Source organism: Dermacentor andersoni, chromosome 1, assembly GCF_023375885.2.
Source record: "Dermacentor andersoni chromosome 1, qqDerAnde1_hic_scaffold, whole genome shotgun sequence".
Taxonomy (NCBI): Eukaryota; Metazoa; Arthropoda; class Arachnida; order Ixodida; family Ixodidae; genus Dermacentor; species Dermacentor andersoni.
The window spans coordinates 305,865,454-305,881,828 of NC_092814.1; the positions used below are offsets into that span (position 1 = coordinate 305,865,454).

The window sequence follows — 16,375 nt, forward strand, 5'->3', positions numbered from 1 at the left end:
TGCTGCTGCTGCTGCTAAACGAGCTGCCAGAGCAGAGGCCCAGCACCGTCGCCGTCAGAATCCAGAGGTGCGTGCCGCCGAAGCAGAAGCTTACCGTCGCCGCCGTCGAGATGATCCAGGAGTACGCGTCGCCGAAGCAGAGGCTAAGCGCCGCCGCCGAGAAGACCCTGCCGTTCGCGCCGCCGAAGCGGAGGCTCATCGCCGCCGTCGAGAGCAACCAGCAGTAAGCGAGGCTGAAGCAGAAGCTCATCGCCGCCGCCGAGAAGACCCTGCAGTTCGCGCCGCCGAAGCGGAGGCTCATCGCCGCCGTCGAGAGCAACCAGCAGTAAGCGAGGCTGAAGCAGAAGCTCATCGCCGCCGCCGAGAAGACTCTGCCGTTCGCACCGCCGAAGCGGAGGCTCATCGCCGCCGTCGAGAGCAACCAGCAGTAAGCGAGGCTGAAGCAGAAGCTCATCGCCGTCGCAGAGAAGACTCTACCGTTCGCGCGGCCGAGGCCGAGGCCAAACGCAAACAAAGGCTCGCAAACAGTCAGGGTGCAACAAATGCTTTCCGGCGACAGTTTACAGACAATCCGTTTGGAAGTTTGTGTTCAGTGTGTGATCGGCTCTGGTTCCAAAATGACGTGAAACCGCTTCCGGATACGTGCCGTGAGAATCTCCGGTGTGCGTTTCCCAACTCGGACTTGTGTCAATTCAGACTGTGTTCTTCGTGCATGCAATCTGTGCGGAAAGGTGACATTCCTCATTTTTCGACAACAAACGGTTACAAATATCCCTCGAGGCCAGCGCACCTTCCACAACTTAATGCGGTGAGTGTAAGACTCGTATCTCCGCGAATCCCATTCATGCAAGTGCGACGACTGATGCACGGCGGAGGCCAATATGGCATTAAGGGTCCAGTTGTGAACGTTTGCGTTGACAAAAGGTGAAACAGCTTATTTGCTGCGCTCAAATTTCGCATTAGGAAGTAACGTAATCGTCGGTAATTTTTTTCGATATCGCTCTTGCCGAAGATATGACTCCAGCTTGTGGTTTGACTTCGTGGCGGCTGATACTGGCTGTACAGTTTCAGAAGGTGCCACATGGCGGCGCTGAATAGCACACTACTGGTTCCTGCGCGTGCAAGTCAGCAATCCCCTTCTCCCTGTTTGCGTCCGGCCAACTATTGCCGTCGCGTGCGCGCACGCTCGGCTGCGCACACGCAACCTCGCACGCTGCGTACGTGAGTGGTTGCGGACGGCCAACTAAAACTGCCTATTCGTACGGGGAAAATTTCTCTGTCGACGTGGCTCGACATACGGACGCAAGACTTTTCAGGTCCTAGCCACATACAACTTCGGTGCAAAAAACAAGAACAAAAACAAACAAGGACGACTGATGCACTGCTTATGCAGGGGAGTATAAACTGCTGCTTTTGATGAAGCTAATGTGCAAGACTGCTTGATGTGTTGGAGTGTCTGATCATTATTTAAGCGGCCTGCAGCGAAGCCTCTGGCGCCGTGCCGCTGAAAAAGTAACATGGTAGTGACGGAGGCATTGGCTTTGAAATTCACGCCAGCGATTGGCACACGTTTCAGTAATGAAAACAATATACGCGGCCGTTGATGGTAACGGGAAAACAAAGTGACGAACCTGAAAGCTTCACCGCCTTGTCACGTTTTCTGTGGCGCCTCACTTTCTTATAAGCGCTGTTCATTTGTGCATAGTATAATTGAAAGAACTGCGATTGCACTGCGCAAACACGTAGTCACGTAGAAATTTTCATGTATCTCATTTTTATGATAAAAAAAATGTTTGCCTTAGAGGCACGATGTTAAATGCTGCTGGCCTGGACGCTTCCTAGATCGCTATACAATTTCCTCATTGGAAGTTTTTTTTCTAAATTTACGACTGCGCAGTTGGTTAATTGATCTTGACTAATTATGTAAATGAAGAGTATGCAAAAAAGCGTGGTTTGTTCCATAAAGTGGCCAAAAGCCTTATCTTGGCCGCGTCCAGCTACAGTGGACCCAAATATTTCTAAACATTGGCGCAAAAGTTTGCTGGGGCACCACATATAGGTATTACGACATGAAGACGTGAAGACTACTGAACGTTTCCCCATATTATGGATGGCTTTGCACCCCCTCGAGCACAAAGAACCAAAGCATCAAATGGTTTTCAAGATACTGTAGTAACTAAACACAGATGTCCCCGTCGTAGAAATGTTCAATGAAACTAAACGTTCAAAGAAAAAAACGGCAGCTTGCGTGTGAACATGGTCAGATTCGAATGCGAACGTCACTTGCAAATCCTGGCTCAAAAAGGAATTCGGTGTTCCCTCTCACATTCCTGACGACTGTTTGTTCGCTTATCGATTGTACCCACCATTGGCTCCCTTCAGCTAATACCCAGATACTCTTACTTTAAAACAACAACAATGTTTAAGAGCGCAGCTCTTAGGCGCTCGTTCCAGCGGCGAGCGTGAGCATAACCGAGCGAACGAGCACCACGAAAGATGAAAGCGAACGTGGTGGGCAGTGGGGGATGCAAAAAAGCGGCGAGAGCGAGGAGGCGCGAGGAGAATAGCGGAGAGGAGGGTGCAGCGGGATGGTGAGGCGGAAAGCGGAGGAGGGTATGGCGAAAGGGGGAGGGCGAAAGCGGAGTGGCACTGCGGCTCGGCAGCGACTAGGGTGCCTCGATGTCCTCCTCGCCCGCCGCTCCGTTCAGGGTGGAGACATTCTTTGACGGCGCCGGTGCCGCCAGAACCGGTTCGTTCTAGCCACCGCCGCCATGTTCATGCCCGCCGCGCGCGCTGCACGGTGCAGGTGCTATAGGACGTTGCTGCGACGAGTTCGCTGGGTGTTGTCGGCACAAAATGCCCGGCTGCTGCGTGCCGTTGTGCAGTAATCACTCAAGGTGTTTGTGTCAGCCAATTCTTCCACACACCGTCAACGACTAGCTACGATGTCGATGACGCACAGTACCTGATCGACCTGCTGTCGGCAGGTATGCAAGAAGAAGCGGCAGCCGATATTGAAGCTATCGACGACGCGGAGATCCCGTTTGTCGAAGAGCTAACATCAGCTGAGTGCGAGATTTTGTTTCATATCGGTGGGTTTCTTATCAAAGGGATCCTCAAACCTATTGACCACTGCGAGAAGTGCAAACCTGCATTGTTAGGCTCAAGCAGCAGTGAGCATGCGTACTTGACGTCCCTCAAGGAATACGTCTCTGAAGGCAGCAACCTTCATTACCCAAGCGATGCAGTCATGCTAGTTCTCAAATCTTGCGAGAAACATTTTAATGGTATCACCACCTGGACGGAAAGCATTTTCACCATGAAATCTCCTTTGAAGGCTGTAACCGCATACTTGACAAATATGTTGCGGTGCGGCGTAACGGGCGCCTGTCAGGAACACAAAGAAACAGTGGAAAAGCTCTTTGTGTCAAACTACGCGAGACTGGGGCTGCGTGTGCACCTGCGTCAAGCCGCGGCAACGGGACTTGACGGGCATGCAAGCAAGACGTGTGCAGGAGTGAGCCTACAGTGAATACTGAAATTAAATTTTAATGCATATCGCCAGAATTAAAAAAACTTTCGTTTCATTTGCGTTACTCTTTTAATATAGTTTTCATTCATGTGTTTATTCTTACTTTGCTGTGCGTGCTGATTTTTCACCTTGTGTCTGTACAAGTTTTCCGCTTTTTTTTCAACTTATCGAGCTGAGCAGCAATCTGACATTCTAATTTATTTTGTTCAAGTTAATTCAAGGCTTCTTTGTAGTTTCTGGTCGTTGGTCTGAGATCTACGAAAGACCTGTGACAATTGACACCTCCTGACAGCTGACATAATAAAAACCTGCATAGCGACACAAACGTTGTGACTGAAATCACGTATCTACTCGTCACTTATTGACCTCTTTTCTTTACCACCGGCATCTTCTTATGCAATAGGAATTTCCAGAGCTGCATACCAACATGCTCACAAGTAACACAGGTTCACGGCGTAACTGTTCGCGAAGAACAGAAATATGCTGGCAGCATAGCAATTTTTGCATTCCTCTATGATCGCTTGTGTTAAACGCATCATTTCTCACTGTGAAACAAAGTTATTGCCGCGCAACTTAATTTCTGTATTTACAGTTCGTAAAAAATACACGCCAGGCCGCTGCTCACTGGTTGCAACGCGTTTTACGAGGGTACTTCCAAACAACTACTTTAAAACGACATTAAATAGAAACACGAAGTTGAGCTGGCATAAAAGAGGGGCCTTAGGGAATGCGCACATATTTTTTCGGTGCAAAAATATTTCTTAATAGTAGAGAAATTCGTCATCGAAGTAATCAAAGTAATAAAAAAAAAGCGCATTGCTTCCGTCAAACCGCTCATCCACAAGCGCGCCAAGAATGCGCCGCTCGCAGCGGGCAAGAACATGGCGGACGCCGTAGCAGACGACGCACTTGTCTCCACCCTGAACGGAGCGGCGGGCGAGGAGGACATCGAGGCACCCTAGCAGCCACCACGCATGCGGCCAGCGCGGAAACAGCGCTCGCGCGGGCTTCGGACCCACTGCGCATGCGCTACATCTCCTGTGGCGCCGCCACCTCTAGATAAAGTGCTCCGCGCGAGCCACGCGTTCCCGTGTTCACGCTTTCTTTGGGGACAATGAGCGACGCAACCGGTGGGAATGCTTCGTCTGCGGCTCCTGCTAAACGAGCTGCCAGAGCAGCGGCTCAGCGCCGCCGCCGAGAGCACCCTGTCGTTCAGAGTCACATTCTTTGCCACAATATATCGCGAGTTCAGAACACCTAAACAGCGGCGCTCAAAATTCGCGTTAGGCAGTATCGTAATCGTCGGCGCGTGTTTTTTTTTTCTTGTCCACTTTTCTCATTTTCCAGTAAAATGTTTTAACAGCTCAAGCAGACGTTTAGTTGAGGCAGTCGAAGCAAACATAAACGATCTCTAGAATTACTCGCTCTCTACTTCATATCCCGTCAGTTAAGGGGTCGCTTCACTGAAAGCAAAACAGTTATTAAATAAAATAAGACTCCCGCACAAGCACTCGCATAAGAACACCCACGCATCGACGCATCACAGTGGTTTGAGGTCTCATAAACTGTGCCAGCATACGCATCGTTGGTCTTAAATATTTTAGAGGAGCCCTCCGACGCTCTTTTTTTTTTTTAAACACGGAACGCATTTGCTATCAGAGGGCGTCACTTTCCGAGTATTAAGGAAAACGTATTGGAATACGTAGCGTGTATACGAGCGCATTTTGTGGCAAATTGTCAAATGCCTAAATTCATCCGTGGCATTCGCATTCCTTCTTCTTGCAGCACTCTGGCGGTTTAGAGTGTCGGGCGGACCGTAGCCCTCTATGTTCCGCGCACCATATGTCATCGCGACGCAGTTTTTATTTTGATTTTATTGATATCGCGATGGCAACTTCTACCTGCTTTGGTGCTAAAGCTTGCTAAACTCGAAGGTTCTCGCAAGGCTTACAGTCGAGTTCCTTTGGATATGTTTTGTATGCTCTTAGATACAAGAAGCTCGTCGCTTCATCCGCAGCTGCACAGTGATCGTTGTTCTTTCTTTTCATTTCTTAACCTTGACCTTGCGTTGGCTCGCAAACCGAATGTGCGTCTGGTTGTACCGACTGCTTTTCCTTACCCATTTTTTTTCTCTCTCTCTTACACGAACAAGTAGCCAAGAAGCCGCGCTTAAGTGTGCTGGGTTGCTCAGTAGCACCTTAACAAACAGCGTACCCGATAGAGGAAGTAACTTGGCTGCAGGACATGTTACGGTTTTGAGGTACAGCCTTTCATAGTAGATTCAAGAGCCAATGTTGCTTGAATCTGCTTGAAACGGAGGAAGACCTGTAAATTCTTCGCATGGCTGGACAGCGCGTGCGATTGTGTGCTCGCTAATGGGCGTGGACTCGGCTTATAGCTACAATCATCGACTAGTGCTAACGTTGGCGCGTGTATCTTGTTGTTCTACGTGGCCCATTTTTGTGGCAGCTGGCGTCGTAAACTAGGAATACTGAACTGCCTCAAGCCCCTGATCTGAGGGGCTTGAGGCAGTTGACGTATAATCTTTATATCATAGACTTCCACATTGCAGCCAAAGAATGAACTGGTGCGTCGCATCCATTTTGAACACCGCGGCTTTTGAAACACGACAGAAGAGCTCGCCTTGCGCTTGTTAAAAATATGCCAACGTAACTTAACTGAGCTAACAAATCTGCCTGCGTTGAGATAATTTCATATGCTTACAGCGAATTTAGAGAACCCGCACCAGGACACGCAAACGAAAGTTTAAGCGAGGCGGCCAGCTAAACAATAGCCACATGTCCATATAGCGCTACGGAGAAGACGGCATAACTGGAACAAATGACAGCTGTGGAAAAGGGGAAATTCGACGAAAGCAAGAAAAAAGAAAAAAGCATTGCGCTTTTCGCGGCGGTGGTTCATATCAATCTTACAAACGGCAATACCGTGAAGAATGATAATACACTTGAAGATAATCTTGCTTTTTGGACATGATTTCTCGCTGCGTAACGAAAAAGCTATTCAATAGTGGTTAAGTGTCCCCCTTGCGTCATGATACTACAACGAAATATGACTGGGATTAACATTTTTGGAACAAGGAATTCGAAAAAAACAGCTATTATTGCAATAGGCTGCAAATTTATGGCGTAATATGTCACACAGTGTTCTCAGGAAACAAAGATTCATGCATACGCGTCAAAACATTTATTGCTTCAAAAGTGATCCTGATGTTTTGAAACTTTATTCGCGCAACATATGCAGCTTAGTGCTCCTTTTCACTCGTTTATTTATTCATATTTTTACGTGTTCCGGAAGTATGTATGTGCTTTTATACGTGTTTTCATTATGTATACTCCGAGATTGTTTTCTGACAACATTGCAGTTTTTGACTGAGTCTATCACCCAATGTATTTCGTTTTGCTGTGTTTGACGACGAGAGAGCATGGTCGTACAGTTTTGCGTGCGTTCTGGTATGTCTGATATCCTGGATTTGTGTACTGTCCTCCCCTCCTGCATGGGCCTACTAGCCTAGAGTATTAGGAAATAAATAAATAAATAAATAAATAAATAAATAAATGAATTTGAAGACACACAAAGAAAGCATCAGCGAGCTTTAAGGCATGGAATGGATGCCGCACAGCCTGTGGCGCTCCGTGTCAAGTTCACTGTGTTACCGCGTGTTTCTATGTTACCTGATGATCTGTGAAGGACTTCACACCAAGGCCCATTTCATAAGTGACACTCGGGCGGACCGATTGCAGCAAACCTTTGCAAGGCTAGGTTCGCCTGCAGCTAGCAACACTCCGCCTCCGCCTTCTGGGTATACATTCAAACTACTGTTCGCAAGTGAACATTTGGTTTATGCGTTCACTTGAGTACCAACTTCTGCGACTGAGAGCCAGCAATAGAATGTACGCAGTCGGTCTTCCGCCATGGAACTCAGTGCCAACTGACGTTGGCACATGTGAAACTGGACCACGATTAAAAAAAAGAAAGAAAGAAGGCCACGTCGTTTCTTTTCAATGGTTTGCAGGCCGTTTGGGTAAAACTCCTCTGCAGGTGTATGTTGTGTTTAGAATTTACTTTCATGAGAACTTATTCAACATCAGTTCGAATGGCTGACAGTCCTGGATGTGATGGCTGTGGCCTGTGAGGAGAACACAGACCACCTATTGTGCCACTGTCCTCAATTCGATTAAGACAATTAATGTCCAATGCATTGAGGCCACTAGGTGATGGTGCACTGAACGTACAGACACTACTCGAGCACCGAGCCCACCGATTATCGGCCCAGGAGGCAGTGAAAGCACTTTTTGCGCTTTTTTGAAAACGATTGGCTTGTGCGGGTGCCTTTCACTGCGTGGTGCGGTCCGCGCACGTGTGCACATTCAATGTTTTCCTCTTTTTAATTCGTTCTATTCAGCTGGGTCCGCACTGAAAAAGCTTTTCGTTCGCAAATGATCTTTGCCATTGGCCGTCTGCCTTTTATAATATGTCCAGCATGTGCAGTGGCTAGTATTTGCTCTTACGAACAATTGTAGCGTAAGAACTTTTCGTGAATACCGGTCCTGTTCCCCTCGCCCTGCCTATGGTAGCGAACCATACGCTTTTCTCGTTAGCATCCCTGCCTTCTCTCTTCTTTCTTTTCTCTTCCTCTCTCCTTCCATCTATCTTGCATCGAGCATGGCATACGTATTGTATATAAAAAGGCGAGCGCACGAGGGCTAATTTAATGGTACAGCTTCGACACTATAATAAGCAGTACCTATGCTACAGAAAAAAAAGAACTGGCCCGCATTCACAAAAAAAACTCTTACGCGAGAATTACCGACAGCCCAGAATAAAAATTTATGCAGAGCCCATGTACTATGGAAATCGATGTTATACGAAGACTTTTGTAGACAGCTGGCTATCTAGCATTGTTGTGTGTTCTTCAGTGCCGTACCAGATGGAGCAACGTGTTTGAGAGGAGCCTTCATGCTCAACAGCGCGCAATTGTTCGTAAGGGTGAAAGAGAGGAAGAGGGGGAAAGTGATTTACGAGGAAAGGCAGGGAGATTAACAGGGCCCACGTCCGGTCTGCTACTCTGCACGGGGCGAAGGGAATAAAGCGGTAAAAATAAAGAGGAAGAAGGGAAGAGAGGGAGCACGAGTTGTGCGCACACTTGAAGGTGCACACCAAGTCTACAAACAGTGGCAGACACCTGTCGACTTCAAGTACTGTAGCCACGCCGCCGTTGCTTTCTGTGCCAGCGACGCGCATGGCCATGAAGGCTGCCTTTGGTCCAGCAGGTTCAACGCGGCCCGTAGAGGGCGGCGCTGGACGTCATAACGAGAACAAAAGCGCAGAACCTGTTCAGCAGTTTCTTCAGTCCCACGGGAGTCGCACGCATGCATCGGCGGTGGCACTCACAGAAGCCCACTTGTTCTTAATGTTCTTAAGATAAATTTCTAGCCAATCCTGATACTGGACCTGGGATTAGGAAAGGTGGATGACCTATGGCAAAGAGCATTTACGAGAAAAACAAAACAGCACTTACGTCATGACACTGGCGGGGTCACTCAGAGTTGATCCACGGAACCGACCGAGTGCAGAGTGCACCTGCGCGTGATTTATCGATTACGGGGTGCAAACGAGTGGCAAAATGAAATTCTTTTTGCGACTGACAAATGATTCGGTCACATCACACACACGCACAGGTTGCACCGAATCTGCTCTCACCCTGGTATTACAATGAGTAGAGGCAGCCGCCGATAAGTTAGTACAATCTCTACGAAGATGTTAGCAATGGCGCCTTTTAGGTTACGTTCCAATACTCGCCGTAGATGGCTAAATAGACTGCTAAGCGTACAGCGGCCGTCTTAAGTATCGTTGAAATTCTGACAAAGCCGGCAAAAAGACGGCTTCACGAAGACATCACCGAAGTAATAAAACAATGCAGGCTACTGCGCAGTCCAAACAAGACGGCTGCTTAGCTTCTGCTCAGCCTGCTTAGGAACTTGACCAGAAGGTCATTTGTACGCAAGAAAACGTGCGAACTCATTCTTATGCGCTAAATGCACGCTATGTTGTGTTTTTAATAGGTTCGCACGCGATAAAAGTTAAAATGGAGTGGTAATATTTGCTTTTCCTAGCTATTTTTACTCGGTTCGAGGTGGCGTCTAGTCACAGACACGGTGTTCCAGATACATTCCTTTACTTGGGCTCCAAGGTTGCTAACCTTTCAACGCTGATTGCCTCCAGTGGTGGCTTGAATTTGAAGATACCCTTAGCTAGAGCGGCGCCCTAAACTTAAGACCTACTTATGCGACCTACTCCAGCGCTAGTAGCAGCGCTGCTTGAATGCTCAGCGCCGGCGTCTCGTTGTTCTGCAGGCGCAGCCCTCAACTAAGAGGTGTACAAAAAGCGCCCCAGGAAGAGAACTAGAACGGCAAAACTACATGCCTCCCAGCTGTGCCGCACAAACTGTACTTTCAATACTGGCAATGACGCAATGACGAAGAGGCGCCGCTTATAAAAACGCACGTTTTGCCATCATTCGTCCTACGTGGTATTCGCACAACCCGAGTTCTTATTTCTGCAAATTTCTGGCTGATTAGTTAATGGATCGTGTCACAGTTGTCAGTAGACGCATAAATATTCAAAAGAATTTTCAAGGGGTGAGACAAAAAGGCATATGCCTTGGGTTCGCCTATACACCATACGTTATTATTATTATTATTATTATTACTATTATTATTACGAGAAGAAGAAGAATCAAGAACGTTCAAATTGAGAGAAAGAGAGGAGAAAAGAAAGGAAGAAGGCAGGGAAGTTAACCAGAAAAGCGTCTGGTTGGCTACCCTGAGCTGGGGAAAGAGACAGGAAGAATAGAAAGATGACAGAGAGAGAGAAAGAAGCAAGAAAGACCTCGTGAAATCACGCACGCGTGCAGAGAGCACACTGAGTAAAAGGCGATCGCACATGCCATTCGCACCTCAGGAAACACATTAGTGACTCTACAGCCTTGGGGATGACGAGCAATGGGTAGGATGCTCAAGCGGCGCCTGCGCGGATAGGGGCCGATCATCCAATTGTCACAATGCATTGGGCGGTGTTTGTGATTGAAATCGGGGACAGTAGAACAATAAATGCTCCACGTTCTCTTCGCCGTCGCTGACAGCGCACGCAGCACTGTCAGTCATTCCAATCAGTTCGGCGTAAGCCTTCGTGAAAGCTACTCTTAACAACAGCCGGCAAAGAAGCGATGCCTCACGTCGATGAAGTTCGGGTAGAGGTCGGAGCTGGAACGAAGGGTTAAGTTCTGGCAGTCTGGTGCGCCTTACATTTGCAGTGTTTTACTCTGCTAACGAGTGTGGGCGTGGCCGGTGGCGAAGGAACCTTGCAGCGTCTCTTTCCAGTGGCTATCTACTCATTTCGGCATCAGTGGAAATGATTACACAGACAAAGATGCGCGAGTATCACATCAAGCAGACCACAGTGTTCCCATTTCGCTTTCCAGATCTGTAAGAAAAAAAAATGGTAGGAGCCGGCTGGCAACTGGAACAGCGAAAATCACAACTGCGTTTTATGGGAACAGAACAAGGTCTCTCAGAAGCAGCCGGAAGGTTCCATGTAAATCGAGGAGAAAGTGGAATGTTTCCCGTGTAGACAAAACCACTGTAGAACGCAGCTTTTGTTTGTTTATGTGCGTGTGTGTGTGTGTGTGTGTGTGTGTGTGTGTGCGTGCGTGCGTGCGTGCGTGCGTGCGTGCGGGTGCGTGAAATGGAATAAAAATGTTAATTTAACTGCCTCGCAGAAAAATAAAACGGGGATACTTCTGAATGTCGAGTGTAAAGGCAAAACTAGTGCATCGATTCGCACATTTCATCTTATACGTTTCTCCAACATGACAGATTTATTACTGGTGTCAGTGACTCAGAAGGCCTACCATTCAGGGGCTCACTAGACGCGAGTTTGTTGAAAGCCATTGCTATGGTCGGGGTCTAAAATCCTCTTGATTTGTGTTTTTCCTGGTTCTTAGTTCCACTTCAGGTTCACAGGCAGCTGTGAAACTTATGTGCAACTATTTTTTTCTTTCCACTGCAGCCTGCAATCCTGAACGCTGCAGATACATCTGCGCCAAGATCAAAAATTTCGACGAGGAAGGCGTTAAAGATGCGCACTGCAAGGGTACCCAGTGTCTTTGCCAGTACAAAAAAGGTAAGACAGTCGTCTTTTTGTTCGAGAAGACAATAAAAAATAAGCAGACTTAAGTTTTGCAAATGACAGTTGCGTCGGGAAATATATGCGTCAGTGTTTCAAAGTCATATTAATAACAAAAAAAAAAAAAAAAACAGAAGAAATAAGAGCTTGGCATTCCTCATGCACTATCTGGCAGCTCCATTCGAAATTTTATAAGCAGGAGCTGGAGCATGAGTTAGGAGGTGGATAAGAATGGATTCTAAGTAACAGGTGTGTACTTAGCAGAGCGAGCTAAATATAATTTCTCTGGTATACAGAAAGCGCGGTAGTTTCTGGATGCATTCAACCAGTGTACCAAGAAGGTAGCGGCACAGCAGCAAAGAGATATTAATAGCGCTGTGTCGTTCCTTGACCGGCACAGGCTTTGTCAAGGAAAGACGGCGACATCAAACAATGGGCCTCAGTGGCTATCTTGTTTATGCCACTCAGAGGCTAATAGATATTATGGCTCAAAGAATTATTTAATGGGACTGGCGAAGAAAAAAATGAACACTCGTGCATGAATGGTTGTGGCGATCTGGCCTATGTTGTAAGGGTGATTTCTCTACACATCAGAAGAACATGTCAGGCTTTTAGTGAGCTCGTACTAAGCAAAAACAAAGGCATTTTTTTCTAAAGGAGTCTTTGCCGTCTTGATTCTACTTGGGTATTAGGAGCGCATTGCTGGATGCCAGCGAAGCTTTCTAGCGCATATTTAATAACCACTTTATGATGAAACTGGCCGGTTCTATGTTTCATAGAGTGTTCTTGGTATTTCTAAATTCTTTAAATATAGGTGAAAGCTTGCTTCTGTTGGGCAATGATTAGGCGACTTTCCATGATAAAAGCCTGGCTATCGTGTGGTTCTGTATAGCATATCATGTCTCACCTTATTTTTTTTTTGTTATTCTTCTTACCAGTGCATGAACAGCTGACCTTTTATAACGAATACATATCGCACTGCTATACTAAGATGTAACACTGCGGTGCTCATCATCGTCAGGCTTGTGGTATTTGCAAGGTAAATGTATCTCCCTGAAATCTCCTTAAAGGGAAGCTGAAGAGTCTGTCGAATTCAATAAGACGCTCATATACGGAAGCAGGAACCTTATAAACCATGCAGGTCAAATTTTTTTTTTTTTTTTTTTGGGGGGGGGGGGGTGGGCATTTTTCGCTTAGGAGCGATGTAATCGTCGGTTCAAATTGCGCTGTAACTGTAGCAGGAACATAACACTACAGTTGTTTGCCCGGAAACGTACTCCCTGGATCGCTGAGTGCAGCTTAGCAAAAGACATGCTCGTCAAAGAACATTTCCAACACAAGGAGATGCTAACACTTCGCCTTCGTTCGTGTGGAAAGCAGTGCTTGCACCAGCATTTTTTGCTTCTTGGAGAGGCCGGCTGTTCGCAATCGACTCGTACATGTAGGGACTAAAGTAAAAACCCCATACAAATGATCTTGCAAGTGACAACGACAAGCGAGGCGATGGCTGTCGCGTTCACTCGTCGCCTACAAGACGAACTCCACGCGAGCGACGGCTTTGAGCGACGACTTCCCGGTATGAGGGCAGCAATATACGCGCCGAAACTAGCGTGACGCGTGCTTAATCAATTTAAGTTGATGTATTTTACTGTAAAAAGGAGCATAAAATGTTTCTCAAGGTCTTGCACTAGGTTCTTATTCTTGCACGTGTAAAATTCAATAGTTTGCTCGTTCCGTGCGACAAACAGTAGTATTTGAGTTATGTACATCGAGTTCCGGCTTCGCACTATTGGCTAGTCGCTCATAGCACTTCCGGGCGACGAGCGACGAGTTCTAGATATTTAGAAACGAGCGATCGAGCGACAACACTGCGCGATCTGTTCAAGCGACGACCTGTTTTGTCGCTCGAAGCCGTCGCCCGTCGCCGTCGCGCGCAAAATCGCTCTCGTGTGGTTTGGACTTAACGCCGAACTCCTCATAGAAACGCAAGCTCTCGAAATTTTCCATGACCGTCTTAGCAAAATAGCACCAAACTACCTAGCACCGTGCTTCATGCGTAGCGGCAGCAGTCGGTCCGGACGAACGCCATTGTTGACGTCGCGAGGCGCCCGACCAATCACAGGCGGAAACGAGGCGCGCGAGCTGCCCTGACTCTGCTGCTGCACATTTAGTCGAAATCAAGTCTGTTTGCGCTGTCTTTCGCTCAATTTCGATGCGATATTCGAATTCAGAGGGTTGAAAACCATGACATACTGCTATTCACTCATTTTTTCTCGAAAAGCTTTCAGCTTCCCTTTAACCTCCGTACTGTGTCAATGATGCCCAACCTACGCCCACAGATTTCCCCGTATAATCGTTTTACTTTTCTTCCATGTCAGCACCACCTGCATTCCTCGCCCCTTGACAGTAATTCTGTCCCGTAATACGGACAACTGGTTACTTATTCAATGGATTCATGTGCTGTCAAGCTAGATTTATTCATCGTAATCGCAAACATAGAATATTCCATGCACGTGCTTAAAGGCTTGACAATATTTTCAAGCAAAGCTTTCTTTGCCTCTTCCATCGACTTCATAATCAATCAATCAATCAATCAATCAATCAATCAATCAATCAATCAATCAATCAATCAATCAATCAATCAATCAATCAATCAATCAATCAATCAATCAATCAATCAATCAATCAATCAATCAAAGTTAATACACTACTGCTGCTGTGTCTGGCATACCACGTCAGGGTTGGTCCAGAGCGTGTATATACATAGCTGGAGCGCGGCAGAGAGGAAAGCCAACACGAGAAACCCAGAATAGTCTTTGCCTGAGCTCGTTCGTTGCAGATATCACAATTGGTTTCCACCAGAACGTACTGACGCGGACAGAAAGGGACGACGACACACGCCGGACTAGCAACTGTATGTTTATTATTGATTTCCCACAATTTCACAGCCGAAGATAGCCAATGCATCTTTTTCTTTTTTTGCCGATGGTCCGTCTCTTAGGATAAAATATCGTCGTTGCGCAACTGTTCACTTTCTTTTTCTGTTAGTAGTATCGATGGTGTACTGATGCATCATTGCCCACTTCTGGCAATGGCCATGGCTTCTAAAACTTCGTGCACCAGCTTGTATTTTCTGTTTTCTCAAACCTTGATGTCGTGAAATTGAGCGGTGCACTGGTGCTGGAGATGATGAAAAGTGAGGTGCCCAGCGAAGATTCCTTCCAAAGATACTGCATGGTCTCTTGGCTCGTCATTTATACACCTGCCTGTTTGTCCTATGTATCGTTAGCTACCTGATTAGGATATATCATTTATCATCCCTGTCTCGCAGGTAGTGTGCTTCTTCTTGTGTTTTATTGTGCATTGCTTAGTTTTCTGGCCATTATTGGCTCGTGCACACAATGAATGTACCTTGTTTGGGGCTGAAATTACAACCGTGATGCCTTCCTTTCCGGCTATCTTCCTTAGCTTGTTGGTTAGGCCTTGTAAGTAAGGCACAATGGCGACCTCCTTCCTTTTCTGTAGAATGTTTTTTTTCTGGTTGAACCTTCCTGCCCAGGAGTCTCGTATCCTTTAGCAAATCTTCGGCGACCTGCTGGAAGCAGACCTTTGGGATAGCCAGCGTTGTTGAGCCTGGTTTCCTGGTGCATGAAGCTCTCTTCCATTGCGTGATGAGGCGACTTCATTAGGGCGGCCTTTTGCCCCGTGGTCACGACGACTCGTTTTACTTTCCTGGAAAGGTCGGAAACGTATGGCAGGAACCAGGTGCAAGAGCGGGTTTCGTACTTCCAGCACGTGTGCTGCTTTTTGAAGCTGATGGTCAAATCAAGACACCTAACTCTTTTTTTGGGGGCATTTAAAGGGGAAGTTTAATCCTAGCATGCATATCACGGAAAGTGGTCCGGACACCTTGCCGGCATTTGGTTAGTTTTAGCTCATCTGCTGTATTGCATAACGCTAGAAAATCATGCACGGAACGAAATATTGCCAGAACGCGGTTGTGCGAGGAGTATCCGAACGCGTTTCTACCGCTCACGTGGATTAAATGGCCGACTTGAATTGTAATTGTGGCGGCAGATGTCTCGTCGCTACAATATCCCGTCCAGTAGACTTCTTTTCCAGACGTGAACAGCCTCAGAGGACGTCACGCTTCGAACGTGTGTCATCGAGATTCCTGTGAGAATTATGTCCACCTGCCCCTATAAAAGAGTTACCATAAGAGAAGCGCGCTACTTGCCACTGGTGGTGTTTAAGAACTCAGTTCTGCAAGTGTAAAACGAAAGCGTTTTCATAGCCTTTCTGTTTTTTCTACGTTGGGTTGGAAAGTGTAAATGTAAGCAAGCGTAAAATAATAGCCTATTCATAACCTATCGTTATAATATGGATGCTTAGAAGCCATGCAAAAGTCTCCGTCCATTGTAGCAGTATAGAAGCATTTTCCTCTAAAAACATGCCTAAAAAATAGGTCTTTTCTACGATTATACGCTAGTACGGTATAGATTATGTTAGTCAAACAAGGCATAAACTTCCCTGACTCGATCAGGTTGACTTCTATATCCGGTTCGAAATTTTAACGCTGCTGAACTTTTAAAGAAACCCTGTACGTTTTCTCAATTTGTTCGACATCATGTAGAGCGC

The 16,375-nt window shown here is 46.9% G+C and overlaps 1 protein-coding gene across 1 annotated transcript in view; it reads left to right on the forward strand.

The window, feature by feature from the left end:
* The window catches only part of LOC126547723 (uncharacterized), a 55,557-nt gene that overhangs the window by 26,436 nt on the left and 12,746 nt on the right, over positions 1 to 16,375 (forward strand). The window contains exon 3 of the mRNA XM_050195685.3: positions 11,621 to 11,734. Within this exon, the coding sequence (XP_050051642.1) occupies positions 11,621 to 11,734 (114 nt within the window). The remainder of the gene's footprint in view (positions 1 to 11,620; positions 11,735 to 16,375) is intronic.